General features: G+C 38.0%; 1 protein-coding gene across 2 annotated transcripts in view; it reads right to left on the bottom strand.

Moving 5' to 3' along the window:
• LOC126917948 (uncharacterized) overlaps positions 1-13,234 on the bottom strand; it is a 31,304-nt gene that overhangs the window by 14,576 nt on the left and 3,494 nt on the right. The window contains exons 2-7 of one of the 2 annotated variants that reach the window (XR_007711140.1): positions 12,528-13,196; positions 10,344-10,447; positions 7,954-8,130; positions 7,245-7,427; positions 6,513-6,695; positions 5,548-5,998 (exon numbers count right to left, since the gene is read on the bottom strand). Coding sequence is in view for 1 of the 2 variants with exons in the window: in XM_050725431.1 (XP_050581388.1) it covers positions 6,513-6,695; positions 7,245-7,427; positions 7,954-8,130; positions 10,344-10,447; positions 12,528-12,946 (1,066 nt within the window). In the remaining variant the exon portion in view is untranslated. The remainder of the gene's footprint in view (positions 1-5,547; positions 5,999-6,512; positions 6,696-7,244; positions 7,428-7,953; positions 8,131-10,343; positions 10,448-12,527; positions 13,197-13,234) is intronic. The other variant, XM_050725431.1, reaches the window with a different exon arrangement.

Raw genomic sequence — 13,234 nt, 5'->3', positions numbered from 1 at the left:
CATATGTTTTTAATAACTGCAAAAAAGAAAAAACGAAACTGATAATGTTAAAGGCATTAGATTATGTTTTTATAAAGCGTTAAGAATATCAATTAAGATCCAATCAAAAATATGTTTAAAGAAGCTCATTCAAGCACATTGTTTAAATTAATCAATTATAAAATAACATAACATAATTGACTAAAAAATTATAAATATGTAACTCGTACAGGGCATCAGGAACGATATACACGAGCCTGAGTTAACGACGCCACATGGCCTATCCTTATCCCCTCTTTCCTGGAATGCACATTCGTCAATCTTTGTATACACGAGAACCGTTTTTGGATACATCTACCGTATACATACTCTCTTTTCTCGTCAAGAAAACTGCAATTTTCTTTGGAACTCTTTTACACTCTGTTCCTTAAAAATCTAATAATTCCTATCAAAATCCATTTCTTAAAACAACTTTCCTCTAAATTCCTTCTATAAAATTATCTAGTATCTACAATGATGTTAAAAAACGTTTCTATTTTAATCGTGGAATTAACTCGTAATATTCACGCAATTACTTTTTTGCGCGACGATAAATTTTGTGCGATTTTTGCGAAACGTGTTTGCCGTAGTTAAAAAGCGACCTTGTTCCGCCGTAAATACGTTGCGTCAATTGGCTCGTCTGCTCGGGAAATTCGAAGGAAGAGAAAGATCGTGGTTACAGAGAAAAAGAGAGAGACAGTTATTAAAAGAGGAGTAAAAAGGAGAGATGAATCGTGCACAACGGTGCAAGTTTCCCTTCGATTCCGTTGCACGAACCTCTCCTCTGTGTTATGTATAATACACGGTGTTTTTACGTTGTCTTTTTACGTTTACTGTGCAGCGTGTTTCTTTTTCCTCGTAACCTTGTAACGTATATATAGCATACAATGTGCACGAGCAGAAGGCATTCTGTGTCGTCATAAGAAAATTTGCAATACCTGCTTTTAATGTGTCTACTTGTGTGTCGTTTTTATGGTAGATCGTCTGATTAAAGTTGTCCTATTTTATTGATCTTTTCCTTTAAATTTCTCTTGGTCACGGATTCTTCCATAAAGTATAGATTTAGATCGAATCCCGTCTGTAGTTATTCTGGATCAAATTTCCGATGTTTAATTTGCACCGAACAAAGTAAATATATCCAATGTTTTTCCAGATACTGTAAGCATGGGACGTAATTATGGCGTCCTCAAAAGTAAACGTGTTCTTTAACAGACACGCCTTTCTCCTATTTGAACTATTTTCGTACCAAGCATCAAATTCAAGGACTGATTTTCGATTGAACTCTGTTCAGCCTTAATTTACTCTCGGTAGACTCTCTGGCTCTGCTTGACGGTTATCCTCAAAAATACGCCCTCAAAAATACCTTCCCTTGAAATATATTACTAGATTCGAGCAAATTATTATTGTTCGTGGTTTCGATTGGAATCTGATTTATCTTTAGTTAGTTTTGTTTCTATAATTTAAGAATCCCTTGAAAACTCCTTTTAATCATTGAATTCCTCTTTATATTTATTTTTCTAATAAATATAACTTGCATTTAGTTTCGATACAATATTTTTACGAATATTTTTTATCGATTCTTAAACGGGCTGATTGAAAGTACAGGCAATTTCCTGAAACGATACCAAGCTTGGTGGAACGTTTCAGTATCAATCAAAATATTACTTGACTTTCCCCGCAACTGGTCTCTTTTCTTTTCTCTTTTCGGTAACGAAACGAGAGCGTCAAAAGAGCGATAGAGATCGAAGCGGATTAAATTCGTGCCATAAACGATATTCTTCTCGGTCGAGGCAGGCTGTCCAACTCCATCAGAGTAAAGTCAGCCTAAACTAGCTGAGTAGACCGTACAAGTCGCGATTCAGTTTCTCAAACGGTTCTTTTTCTTTCCTCCGCTTGACCTGGGCTTGAATACTCTTTCACCGATAAATTAGAGAGTAAAGATCACGTCGCTCCTCTTTTCCTATATAGCGCGCATCAAGCCCTCCAAGTGAATTCTCTTTTCCTGGCGCGTTCAATCCGATACGCAATATATTCGATATATCGAATAAAAGAAACCGAAGCCAGGCTTCGAACGAAGCTATATAACCAATCGGAGTGACACACACACCGTGGGCCTTTTGAACCGGCTTGTTTTATTCCATCGACTTCCCTTCGAATCGCGAGAAACTCTCCGTCGTCCAGAAACGCGACGGGCAGGATACCGTGCTGATCTCCCTTGGAATCGGGCGTCCAGAGCGTCTGTTTCTTTTCTCCTCACGATATCGCGCGTGCGTCGTTGAGCGTAATCGCGAGGCGTGCGTACGTAAACGTGAAAGACGGTGACACGAGCTCTCCATTGATAAAAAGCAAGAGGCGATAAGACGGCAAGAGTCGCGTGGTTCTACTATCAGAAACTCCGACGACGACTGGACACGAACCTTCCCTACTTCAGAGAAACCTCATCGTGGTGAGGGTAGAGAGATAGAGATAGAAACACTAGTGAACCTGGTGGGGGAATAAACAGGGGCAACCGTTATCCCCACCACGATATTCCTTTCCTACCACCACCCACGCGAATTCTGTTCAGGATGAAACAAGCTGTCCTCTTTCAATTCGATCACCTTTCCTATCATGACCATTGCATGACGTTCCTTCGATATTACTTCTTTTTTATGGTTGAGCAACATAACCTGGCGTTTTTCTTCTGTTCAATAATTCCTTTATTTGTACATGTATATTTTTTAGTATTTCTATATTGGGGATTTCTATTAAATTTTTAGAAAATTTTGTTTTGGATTATTAAGTTATTTGTTTGTAAGTCTTTCCTAGAATTTATCTAAGTATTGTTGTTAAATCATTTCTGGCAAAATACATATATCGGAAAATATAAATGAGATTCTATTTATAATTTATTGCACGCTCGTTAAGTCAGCTGGTTAAACTTTGAAACGCGAACTGTAGAAAATAATTTGTATATATTATACTAACGTGGTATCAAGCGTTATTTGACGCCTCATCCATATTAATTACGTTAATGTCTGTTTAAAATTCTAGATCGCTTGAAAACATAATATCAATTTCCATTCGTTATTAATTTTGTAATGCTCTTTACTACTATTAACAGTTATAAATAAAAAATATTTATAATTACATATTGATTACAAAACAACTGAGATATTTTTCATTATATAATTTTTCTCTTTATTTTCTAAATCATCAAATGTATTTTATTTTGGATCCAAACAAGTCATTGATTACAATTAAGGATCTAAAGTTGCATAAACTGAATTAATAGATCTTCCAATTCGCCTTTTCGAAGTTCAATTTAGTCTCAGCTGCTGAGTGAACATGTGCAACTCAATGTTTTATTTTGTCGACTCTAAAATTATCTCCGCGCGGAAGGAGACAGAGGTGGTGGGGAGGCGATAGGGGTGATCACCCCTTCCACTTTCATCTTCCCCTACTCTTCGTTCTTCCCCACCAGCACGATGAGTACAAACTGCCACCTTTTCTACTCTCACGTTTCACGTTCGTGTAACCACACTACTAACCAAATATACCTTAAATTATGCATTCGTTTGGAATGTATGCAGATGTAATACATGCGAACGTGTGTCCGTATAGCTGTATCGCAGGAAATTTCGAAAGTCTTTCCGTCGCTGGAACGATATAGGCGGCGGAAAATTGATACGTTGACTATTTGCGCGGGAATATACCGATAATTTGAATTGATTTTTAGAACCTAATTAAAATATTCGATTATTTCATAAATGAAATACTAATATCAATATGTCTTTCCATTCTACCTCTGAGTTAAAATATAGATTTCTAGAATTCACTGCCAAAGTGAAAAGAGAACGTACTCATCAGCATATGACCTGGAGAAGCAAATCTATAGACAATACACTCATTGTCTTTCGACTAGAAGGTTCTTTCGTTCTTCAATTCGAGACTTTCCTCCAAATTCTACCAAAAACAGTAGGCATTTTAATTTCTATCCCAGCAACTCGCCTCGAGCGAGTTTCAAATACAAGCGTACGCGATGCTAAATTACTTAGCTATTATCCTTCCATTTCTTTTCTCCGATCTATAGAATACCTCATTAATGGCCTTCCATGAATGCTTTAGCTGTTCTAACAAAAAAAAAAAGGAGATCGATTCTACTGCTAACAATCTTCTCCTCGGAAATTCAATCACCGTTACGGTATACAAGGCACTTGGCCTCGTTCTATTGCTTTTAAATTCCAAGCTTCTCGTATAAGAAAGGTAATAATCTCGCGGGCATTTTCTTACGGTTGGTAAAAGCCTGCGCGCGAAAATTTTTCGATATTCTCACAGGAGGAAACTTCTTCCGGGCCCGACGAAGTTATTATCGACGTGAATGGAGGACCGCACAAAAGAACATTGGACAGACACATTCTTCCCTATCCCCTTTGTTCGAGAGCCGTGAAAAGCTACCGAAAAGGTTCAGGCAATCTTTTTTTACACGCAGAACTTTTCTTTTAGCTCGCAGCTGTTCAACAGCGAACTTGCTCTCATTCAGCGGCGACCAGCCGAATTAACGGTAGTGTATCGTCACTAAGATCGGTCGATTTTCGGGAGGAAGCCGTGTCGGATCGATAACGCGTGCGCTAACCACGCGATTACGAAAAGTTTCAGATAGAAGGTAAATATCAATGTTTATACAAAGGTTAGTGTCGATGATAAGAGGCTGGGGCAGATTGAAGTCGTTTTATAAAAAGTTATCTCAGTAATAAAATATTTAAATCCGAGAAATCTAGGGATTTAGACAATTTGGATAATTAGTCTAGTAAAAATGAAAATCTACAATTTTAGATCTGAAATTCTGAGAATTTAGGAAACTAGTATAAAATCAAATTTTATTTTTAACTAAATTTAAATAAATTGATATAAATATATCACTGTGATTTTCAACTCGTTATTTTATCTATAGAACGAAGACCGAAGGATGGATAAACATACATAATTATTTAATAGAGAATTCCATATTTCTACAAGTATGTGTAATACGATTCTCAAATTTATGGCGATGTCAGCAGAAGTGTAAATTTGAAGAGGTTTACTCGAGAATAAGGAGGTGTCTCGTCAGCGACAGAACATGAGGGTAATAATTAATAATCCGCTGAACGCATCACGTTTTAAAGACCCGGTTGGCAGCGTGAAGAAAGACCTGGGGTGCCGTTAATTAATTCCCATTTCCGCTCGGCTACGAAAGTTCGAGAGGAAGATGGATCTGATCCCGCGTATACATATAGCATCTTTTATTCACACGAACGCGAAATTTTGGTTTGCTTGGTCAATCGCGAAAAACGAAAATAGAAAAATAAAAACGATAACGAAGAAATACGGATAGGTCTTTGGACGTTGATTTATTGTATCGGAGTGTGCTTTATCATTGGGTTTATGTTTTTCGCTCATAACTCGCGGTTTCCGGGAAACGATAAATAATTTCCACAAAATACGCCATTAAACAAAGTTAAAATACACGAGAAAAGGTATCTATTCTATTAAATTTTACTAAAAAATTACCTGCTAGTGCTGAAATGACGTAGAAATGGTTGAATGCGTGTTATTCTCTTCTTCGTTGTCGTTTCGCAAATATCAGTGTTTCCAGATCGATATCACTGGTCAATCGAGCGACGATGAATTGAGCGAAAATATAATTCGACCGAAAAATACGATCGAGTTTGTTCGCACAGGAAATTGGTTTTCAAGCGATTTTTTCGAGGAGACACGTGGCGTCGAGACGACTGGCGTCGTTACGTGCGCGACGCTACCGATGTATGGTGCCTTCACGAATACTTCTCCGCCCTAAGATTCTTTCCCTCCGTCTTTTTCTTTCTTCCCGCCCCGTCTCCCGCGCACCATCAACCCCTCTTCCTATGTCCCCGCCGTTCACCGCGATATCCCCCACCACAAGCTTCACCTTTCGAAAGCAATGGGCAGCCATGGGTTCCCGGGAGGCCCGTGAGGGACGTAGCTAGCGATTCGAGCGCCATGACCATCATAAATTGTTCATATTTTCTTTACGAGGGCATTAACATCGGCTTATTGTTTGGTCGATAGTGGATATTGGTAAATGGAAGGTGATTCGATATTTTTTCAGAGGTAAAAGTTATGTTGGAATTGGTTTACAGTTTACGTAGTTTAAACTGTTATGAAAAGTACAAACAAAATTGTTATCGATCTTATTCTACATGCTGTTTTTCTTTTAACTAATAATTTAGTGGAATTAGTTATAATATACATATATATGATTATGAGAAATTCTTTAGTGGCTTTTTAAGTCCTGACTAAATTCTGATATTAATTAAGATGTGCTACTAGGGGATGATTCAACTTCCATTAACCACATATAATATTAAACTCTTAAATTATGCAATATATAGAAAATATTTGCATATAGTTAGCTAGATGTATCGCATTAATTTCCTATGTCAACGGTATGCTACATGCAAGCAGAGATACGTTGATAAAAAGGGAATCGCGGTTACCTATACAACTCGGCATGTTGATGACACTCTCATTCCACTTGCCGTTCTTACACTCCAGTATCCTTGTTCTTTCTTTGCTGTCAGGGAATACGGTGCCGAATTTGCACAAAAAGGTTTTCGTAGTCAAAGTACCATTCAATACGTAACTTCCGTTGGGTGCTGAGACATCTGGACAGGCTAGCACTAAAACATTTATTATCACCAATCTATAGAGTTGCCGCCTCTAGTCATCGTGTCAAATGATAATTAATTGGTACGTTAACATCTTGACGACTATGTTTTATAATTTCAATCACGTGCTGTTATTGTATTTATATTATTTATGTAGATGATTACAAACATGGAGATTATATTCTATACAAGATTGCTATAGTGATTGATAATGGATGAACGTAAAATTATACGATGCAAATAAATATTTCCAGACAGTAAATAATACATTTTAATGAAGGACTCTGTATTTAGAATCTCGATAATATGTATGATAATATAAACCATACTAAAATATGGTATTTAATAAAGAACAAAGATCAGTCAAGCAAAACGCGAAGGTAGCTAGACACGTGTCAACAAGTAGACTCGTCAATGTTATTTCTGGTTGAGAGATTCCTTACGTAATTGTGAACGTTTATGCGTATTGCGTTCCATCCTTCTCAGAGAGGTTTGATTTCACGCAAAAAGAAAATAGATAAAAGAAGCACATTACCGTTGTGCTCATAAGGTTAGACCGACCTTGATATTGCAAGAAGAATCCTCGTGCCGTGTATAGCTTCTTTGTGGCGACAAGGTCGAGGGTGACTACATTCGAATTTGAGATGACCTTGACGCCAGCCGCGGTACCGCAATTCTCGAACAACGTTTTCCCTTTTTCTCGCACCCTTAGAATGTCTACGCAACTTCCATCTGATTCAGGCTCTGAAACAGTTAGAACATTTTATTGTTCATATTTTTCACCATCCTTTATCCAAATACAAGCTTATATTTTTAATTATCATCTTTATTATAAAAATATTCATATTATATTATATATTATAAAAATATTATAAAAAATATGATTATTCATATTATAAAAAATATTGCAATAACATTGTGCAGTACAATACATAATAATTTAACGGAAATAATTTTTTCACAGTTTTTCTTTCAGTTTCAATTCTTAATCTAATTTTGAAATTTAGTTTCTTCACGCGAATTCCAAATAAAACAGAAAAGAAGATTAAAAGATTAAATTTCACAGATATAAAGCTTATATCTCAAGTACGTATTTTCATCTTCTTAAATGCCGATTAAATACTAATGCGTTCTCGAAGCTCGTTCATTTCCCTTGGCAAAATATATCGTCACGGCTCGTGGTTTCGTAATCAATTCCATACAAGATCCATATGAGTTAATCGGAGGGTCAGAAGAGTAGCGAGGGAAGCTCATTGGGATCGATACTCACCTCGGATATTCAGGTCGTGGAGCGTCAGGACTATCCTGTGCCCAGGAGCCGACCTGAAGGTCCAGCCGCACGTATTTTCACCGAGGTAGTAAAGCGGATAACCCGGTGAATTTATGAAACCACCCTCGCCAGGGACCACCTTCAGTTCCTCGTTGCAATATTTCTTCACGGCAGCCTCTGAAACAACCGCCAAAAATCGTATAAATTCAAGCTGAAATATCTAAAGAAGAAAAGAGAAACTGAACAACATACTGTCGATGTATGTACAACCATATATATTCCTTTTTTACGATTTAGTTATTTCACCGAGGGTGGAAAGAAAATTAAGTTTCTTCCCTAATATACGAGCGAGGAAGGAAAGTTTTAACACGAGGAAACCCTACTTTCTCTCGTTCGATTCGACTCAATTGAATTGCCAGCCACCAACCATCGAGCTTCTGGGACCATTGTTAGTTATAGAGACACGAAATGACGACACTTTTACCGGCAGAAGGACGCGGATCAACATCTGCATTCGTTTCGGTCCATTTGTCGATTTTGAGTGTGATTCTGGCCACCATTGTGCGACGTTTGGTCTGACCGAGGGTGTCCTTGCCCCACTTTTCAACGGAGGGGCGAACCGACCGGAGAATACCTACACCTGGAGGGGGTTGATACCGGTTGTAGGGCGTCGAAGGGGTGGCCTGGCCCTTCCCACCTTTCCCATCGTGAAGAAGGTTTTCGTTGTCTCGTAATTTCGTACTTTTCGAGCTTTTATTCTTTCGAAAGGGTAAAATTGCTGTTTTATCGAACTAGAAGTTTCACGTCTTCGCGATGAAGATGTGAATTATGTGACATGTATTTTTGACATGGGGTTTAGTTTTTGTAATGAGCGTTTCTGTCGTAAATTGTGATTTTATAAGCAGTAAATTTTTAATGTTGTACTGTAGTAGTGTTAGTGTAGTAATGGAGACGAAGCGCGTATATTATTCTTTGTGTGATAGGAGTAATTTATGACGCAGAAACACGACCGTGTAACTTTATCTTTCGATCATGAAACCATAGATTCTTTTGTGACACAGTCAATGTGCAGCTTATTTATCTTCCAACTTTTTCTCTTGCAAGTGATCGTCCACATCTGCATCAGCTGCTATAATAGGTCATTAGCAATTCGTTGAAAATAGTTTATTTATAGTAGTTTGTTTATAGCTTGTTTATAGTATTAAGAGTAATAGTGGGGAATTTGTTACAGTGTAGGATAAAATGGTTCACAGTAATTTTTGCGATATATGCAATATTACGATATAAGTACGGCATTACGATATAAGTAATGCAAAGAATATTTAATTTGCCCCATAACTAAAAGCTACGTTTCCAGGTGTATTTGATTCTGATATAAAAAATTCTAGTTTTTCATTTTTAATAATTGTTGGTACTTTTACCGTATATAATACTATTGTAGCTAATCGTGAAAGGATCGTTATAAAGTTGAAGTAGAAAGCTGGTACGATTGAAAAGGTGCTCAACAACTGTAATTCGCGAGGGATACAAGGACCTTCGTTCTGTACTCAATGATCCTTTTTCGCGTATATTACGAACTCAGGGTACGCGCAGTTGCATAGAAACGAGGGATTAGCGTGTCCTTCAGGAATTTTTACCTTTTGTCGAGCGCCACATGCCATTCATTATGAGACGTTTTCATGTTCCGAGCGGATTGTTGGCTATTATGAAACTTTTGGGTGAAAGTTTTAATCTTTTGAAATCGAAGGTTGAAATTGCATTGAATGCATCACGTGTTCTCTATAAGTCTCGGAATGTTTTAGAAAATTATAGGAAACGGTACGCGACGTTGAAAAGAAATGAAAGGGAAATTTATTTTAGCACAAATGTACGGATTTTATTTATTGACAAATTTTATGCGACCTTGAAGAAAAGGAAAATTTGTTTACATACGTAACTTTTGGTGAGAGATTACATCATACAAAAATGAAAAAATTGAGGAACTTTTACTCAGGTAAGCAGAATATTTTCTTATTATAAATGACTTAGAAATCAATTTTCACGAAGTTCGTCGATAACAAATGGTTTTGAAAGATATAAAAAAATGAACGTATTGTACGTGACATAGCATTCATTCTTTAGCTTCCATCTAAAGATGGTATATTTTTCTGGATTATCAAGATTGAAGATTATCGATTGAACGTGACTGACAATCGATTGTCTATGTTCTATGAGCAGGAAGGTAATATACACGTGAGAAACAGAAACCGGAATGCAGGTGTTTCCTGCTTGTCGTGCGATAAGTTCTATAGAAGCTATTCAGAGCGTGAAGATATTACATATTACTTTGAAAGGATTATTGCTTTGTTCATGCCTATGTATGTGTTAATTTAATTTTTGGAAGTACTTACCAGGAATGCACGCGTACTTTAACTGCAAAGTGGCAGGATTCCAGTAAACAGCACCTGGTTGGTCAGTGGTGAGGTTGTAACGACAATGTTTTTGTCCGGAACATCTAAAATATGAAAACGAAAATCATCTTTCGTTAAAAGATATATTTCGTTTAAACATACGTTCATATCTAAATTCTTCAAATTACGAATTCAAGATCTGAAATTTCAAATTAACATTTTTTTCAAATTCTCAAATTTGTATTCCTTATTTCAACTTTAGAAATATTCAAATCCCAAATTCTATATCAACATTTCTCCTGTCTTCCTGTAGTATTTTCTTGAAGTAATAATATCCGGAGAAATGCACCGAATTTATCAAATGTTATCGCGGATCAACGGATGAGGAAGTTCAATTTCGCAATTTCAAACACGCATGCCAATAAATATCCGTACTGCAAACGGCGCAGCGCAGATTGTATCGATTTCTCGTGCAGTGTCGTCTATTAAATAAGCGAGGTAGGTCATTAGGGGGTGTGTACCGGGTGTCAAAAGCGCGAGCAGCCTGCGTTTGACCGGACAAAGGAAAAATCGCGATTGTTTTCAGATCGAGATGATTGTTGCGCAGGGGATCGAAAGCGGCCTGGCTACATGAAACAATGGCCATATAGGGTCGATTCTCACCCCTTTTACCCTTGGAGGTGATCTACCCTCTCTTTTTGTCGATTTTATCGCTTCGTTCCCCTTTGCCGGAAATAAAAGGGAAATAACGTTTCATGCGCCACCCACGCGAGGAATCCCTTTGAATTTTTCAGTGTTGCTAACCTTTTCGACTCGCGACTCTTTCATCGTCACATTTTCGATATCAAAATGAGTTTGAAGAGCGTTCACTCGAAATGAGTGATATTTCATTCTAAAGTAAAACGTTTTATAGTGCGATGCTTGACTGATTTTTCACGAAAATAGCAGAGAAATTTGTGACTGTGTATTCAAGCGTTTTTTTAAGTGTCCGATGAATGGTTCCATAATGGAAGTTTCTCTAATTGTAAAAGAACGTTCTTTAAATTATTTGAAATGTTTACATATTCGTTCAAAATGGCACTTCTGCAATGAAATAAGCAGTGACAAAATCAGTTGGCAAATGAGAAGACACCGGAAACTCGAACCTAAAGAGAAAGATAGGGTAGTATGCTCCCTCTAGTTCGTGGCTGCAACCCCTTATTTACAAAGTTCATCGAGCTGTGCTCCTGACGCGCGATGTACTCTCCTGGAAACGATTTCTCCTTCGTCGGGCATCGAACGTCGCTCAAAAGGCAATTAAAACTTCACGTACGCTTTGCTGGCGCACATCAAACGGCAATTTTGCGTGCCGAGATTTCGTTCCACCCTTGAAAACACGCTTCCCTCGTGGCACATACGATTACAAAGAAGAAAATTTCAAGGAGAGAGAGAGAGAGAGAGAGAGAGAGAGAGAGAGAGAGAGAGAGAGAGAGAGAGAGAGAGAGAGAGAGAGAGAGAGAGAAAGACGGGGTAGTAGAGGAAGAAAAAAAAATTGTTTCTTGCAAAAGTAGAGTGGAGACCTGTCTAAGTCTGCTGTTACTTCCAGCGGTTCTATGCATACGAAAATACCTACTTCTCTGAATCATATAAATTAAATTTATACTTCTACCTGGAGAAAAACTGTTTCTATAGCTACTCTGTATTTACGTGGCAGGAATGACTTGCTAGTTCTGTGGTTTACAGTCCAGTAACCTAACCCAAACCGAATATTCTTTGCTCCTTCCTTTCTTTGCGGATGCCTAGTGGGTGACTCGTATTACCGGAGACGGTTATATTGTATGAAAATGCGATGAAAAGCGAAAGCAGTGGCTTGTAGTGAACCCACAAAACTTCAGAATATACGATCTCGAGCTACATCGATCAATTTTGATACCGAGAAATCTGGAATTTATATTTCCTCCACCTTCACTCGTTTACTTTATTTTCTCATAATTAAACTATGTTGTGTAAGCAAATTTATGTTCTTATGGATACAGCTAAAGAAATAATCATAATTCAAAATGTTCAAAGATGCAATACGAATTCTTTCGGATCTTTTTGAATACTTCCGTCCATTAGAAAAACGTGTAAATACGTAAATAAGGGTATCGTAAAAACATATATAGAGTAAAAGTTAATTTACACATAACAAACTACATGACATACCTCCTGTTCAATGACTGCCTAATATCTACCACCCTGAATTGTTCATCCTCAATATCATCGATATAATTTCCCTTCAGCTCTTTCTTCCTGAACGACATACTGCTACCTCGAGTCCTGTACATTTTCTTCTCCATCAACTTCTGCACATCGTATCCGCAAGCGTACGTAAGGTTCGACAGATACTCCGCTTCCAGGACGAAGATGAACGCCTTGAGAGACCTGCAGGTCAGTCGAACAGCACCATGCGAGCAATAATCTTCCTGGACCACTTCCATGTAACCACCCGCTAACCTGACGCCTGTCAGAGTCTTGGTGAATGGCGGTTGTGTGCTCGCGAGTAAACTTTTCGTCAACGAGCATCTCGTCACCGTCATCAACAGCAACAGAAGACTCGTCAGGGTCGTTGCTCCTGGCGCCATGGTCGTTGATCATCACAGAGGTCGAGGTAGTCTTCCTTCACTCTTGAGATGATCTTAAAATTAGCCTCCTCGAGACGGCGAAGGAATCAAGTGCGTCGATAACGTGGACCAATTTCCTTCTGTTTCTTGTTTCTGCCTCTGATATGACCAGCCAGCGGCTCTTTTGCTCCTCGAAACCGCGCTCGGACACTCGAGGACCACTTTATGGCTCGGGTCAACGACACCCTTTTCTGTTTTCTTTCCGTCAAGCCTGTGAGAAACATAGAATAAAGCGTGAAGGGTGTGGGA

Source organism: Bombus affinis, chromosome 6 (assembly GCF_024516045.1).
Source record: "Bombus affinis isolate iyBomAffi1 chromosome 6, iyBomAffi1.2, whole genome shotgun sequence".
Classification (NCBI taxonomy): domain Eukaryota; kingdom Metazoa; phylum Arthropoda; class Insecta; order Hymenoptera; family Apidae; genus Bombus; species Bombus affinis.
This window is presented reverse-complemented; position numbering and strand designations above follow the sequence as displayed.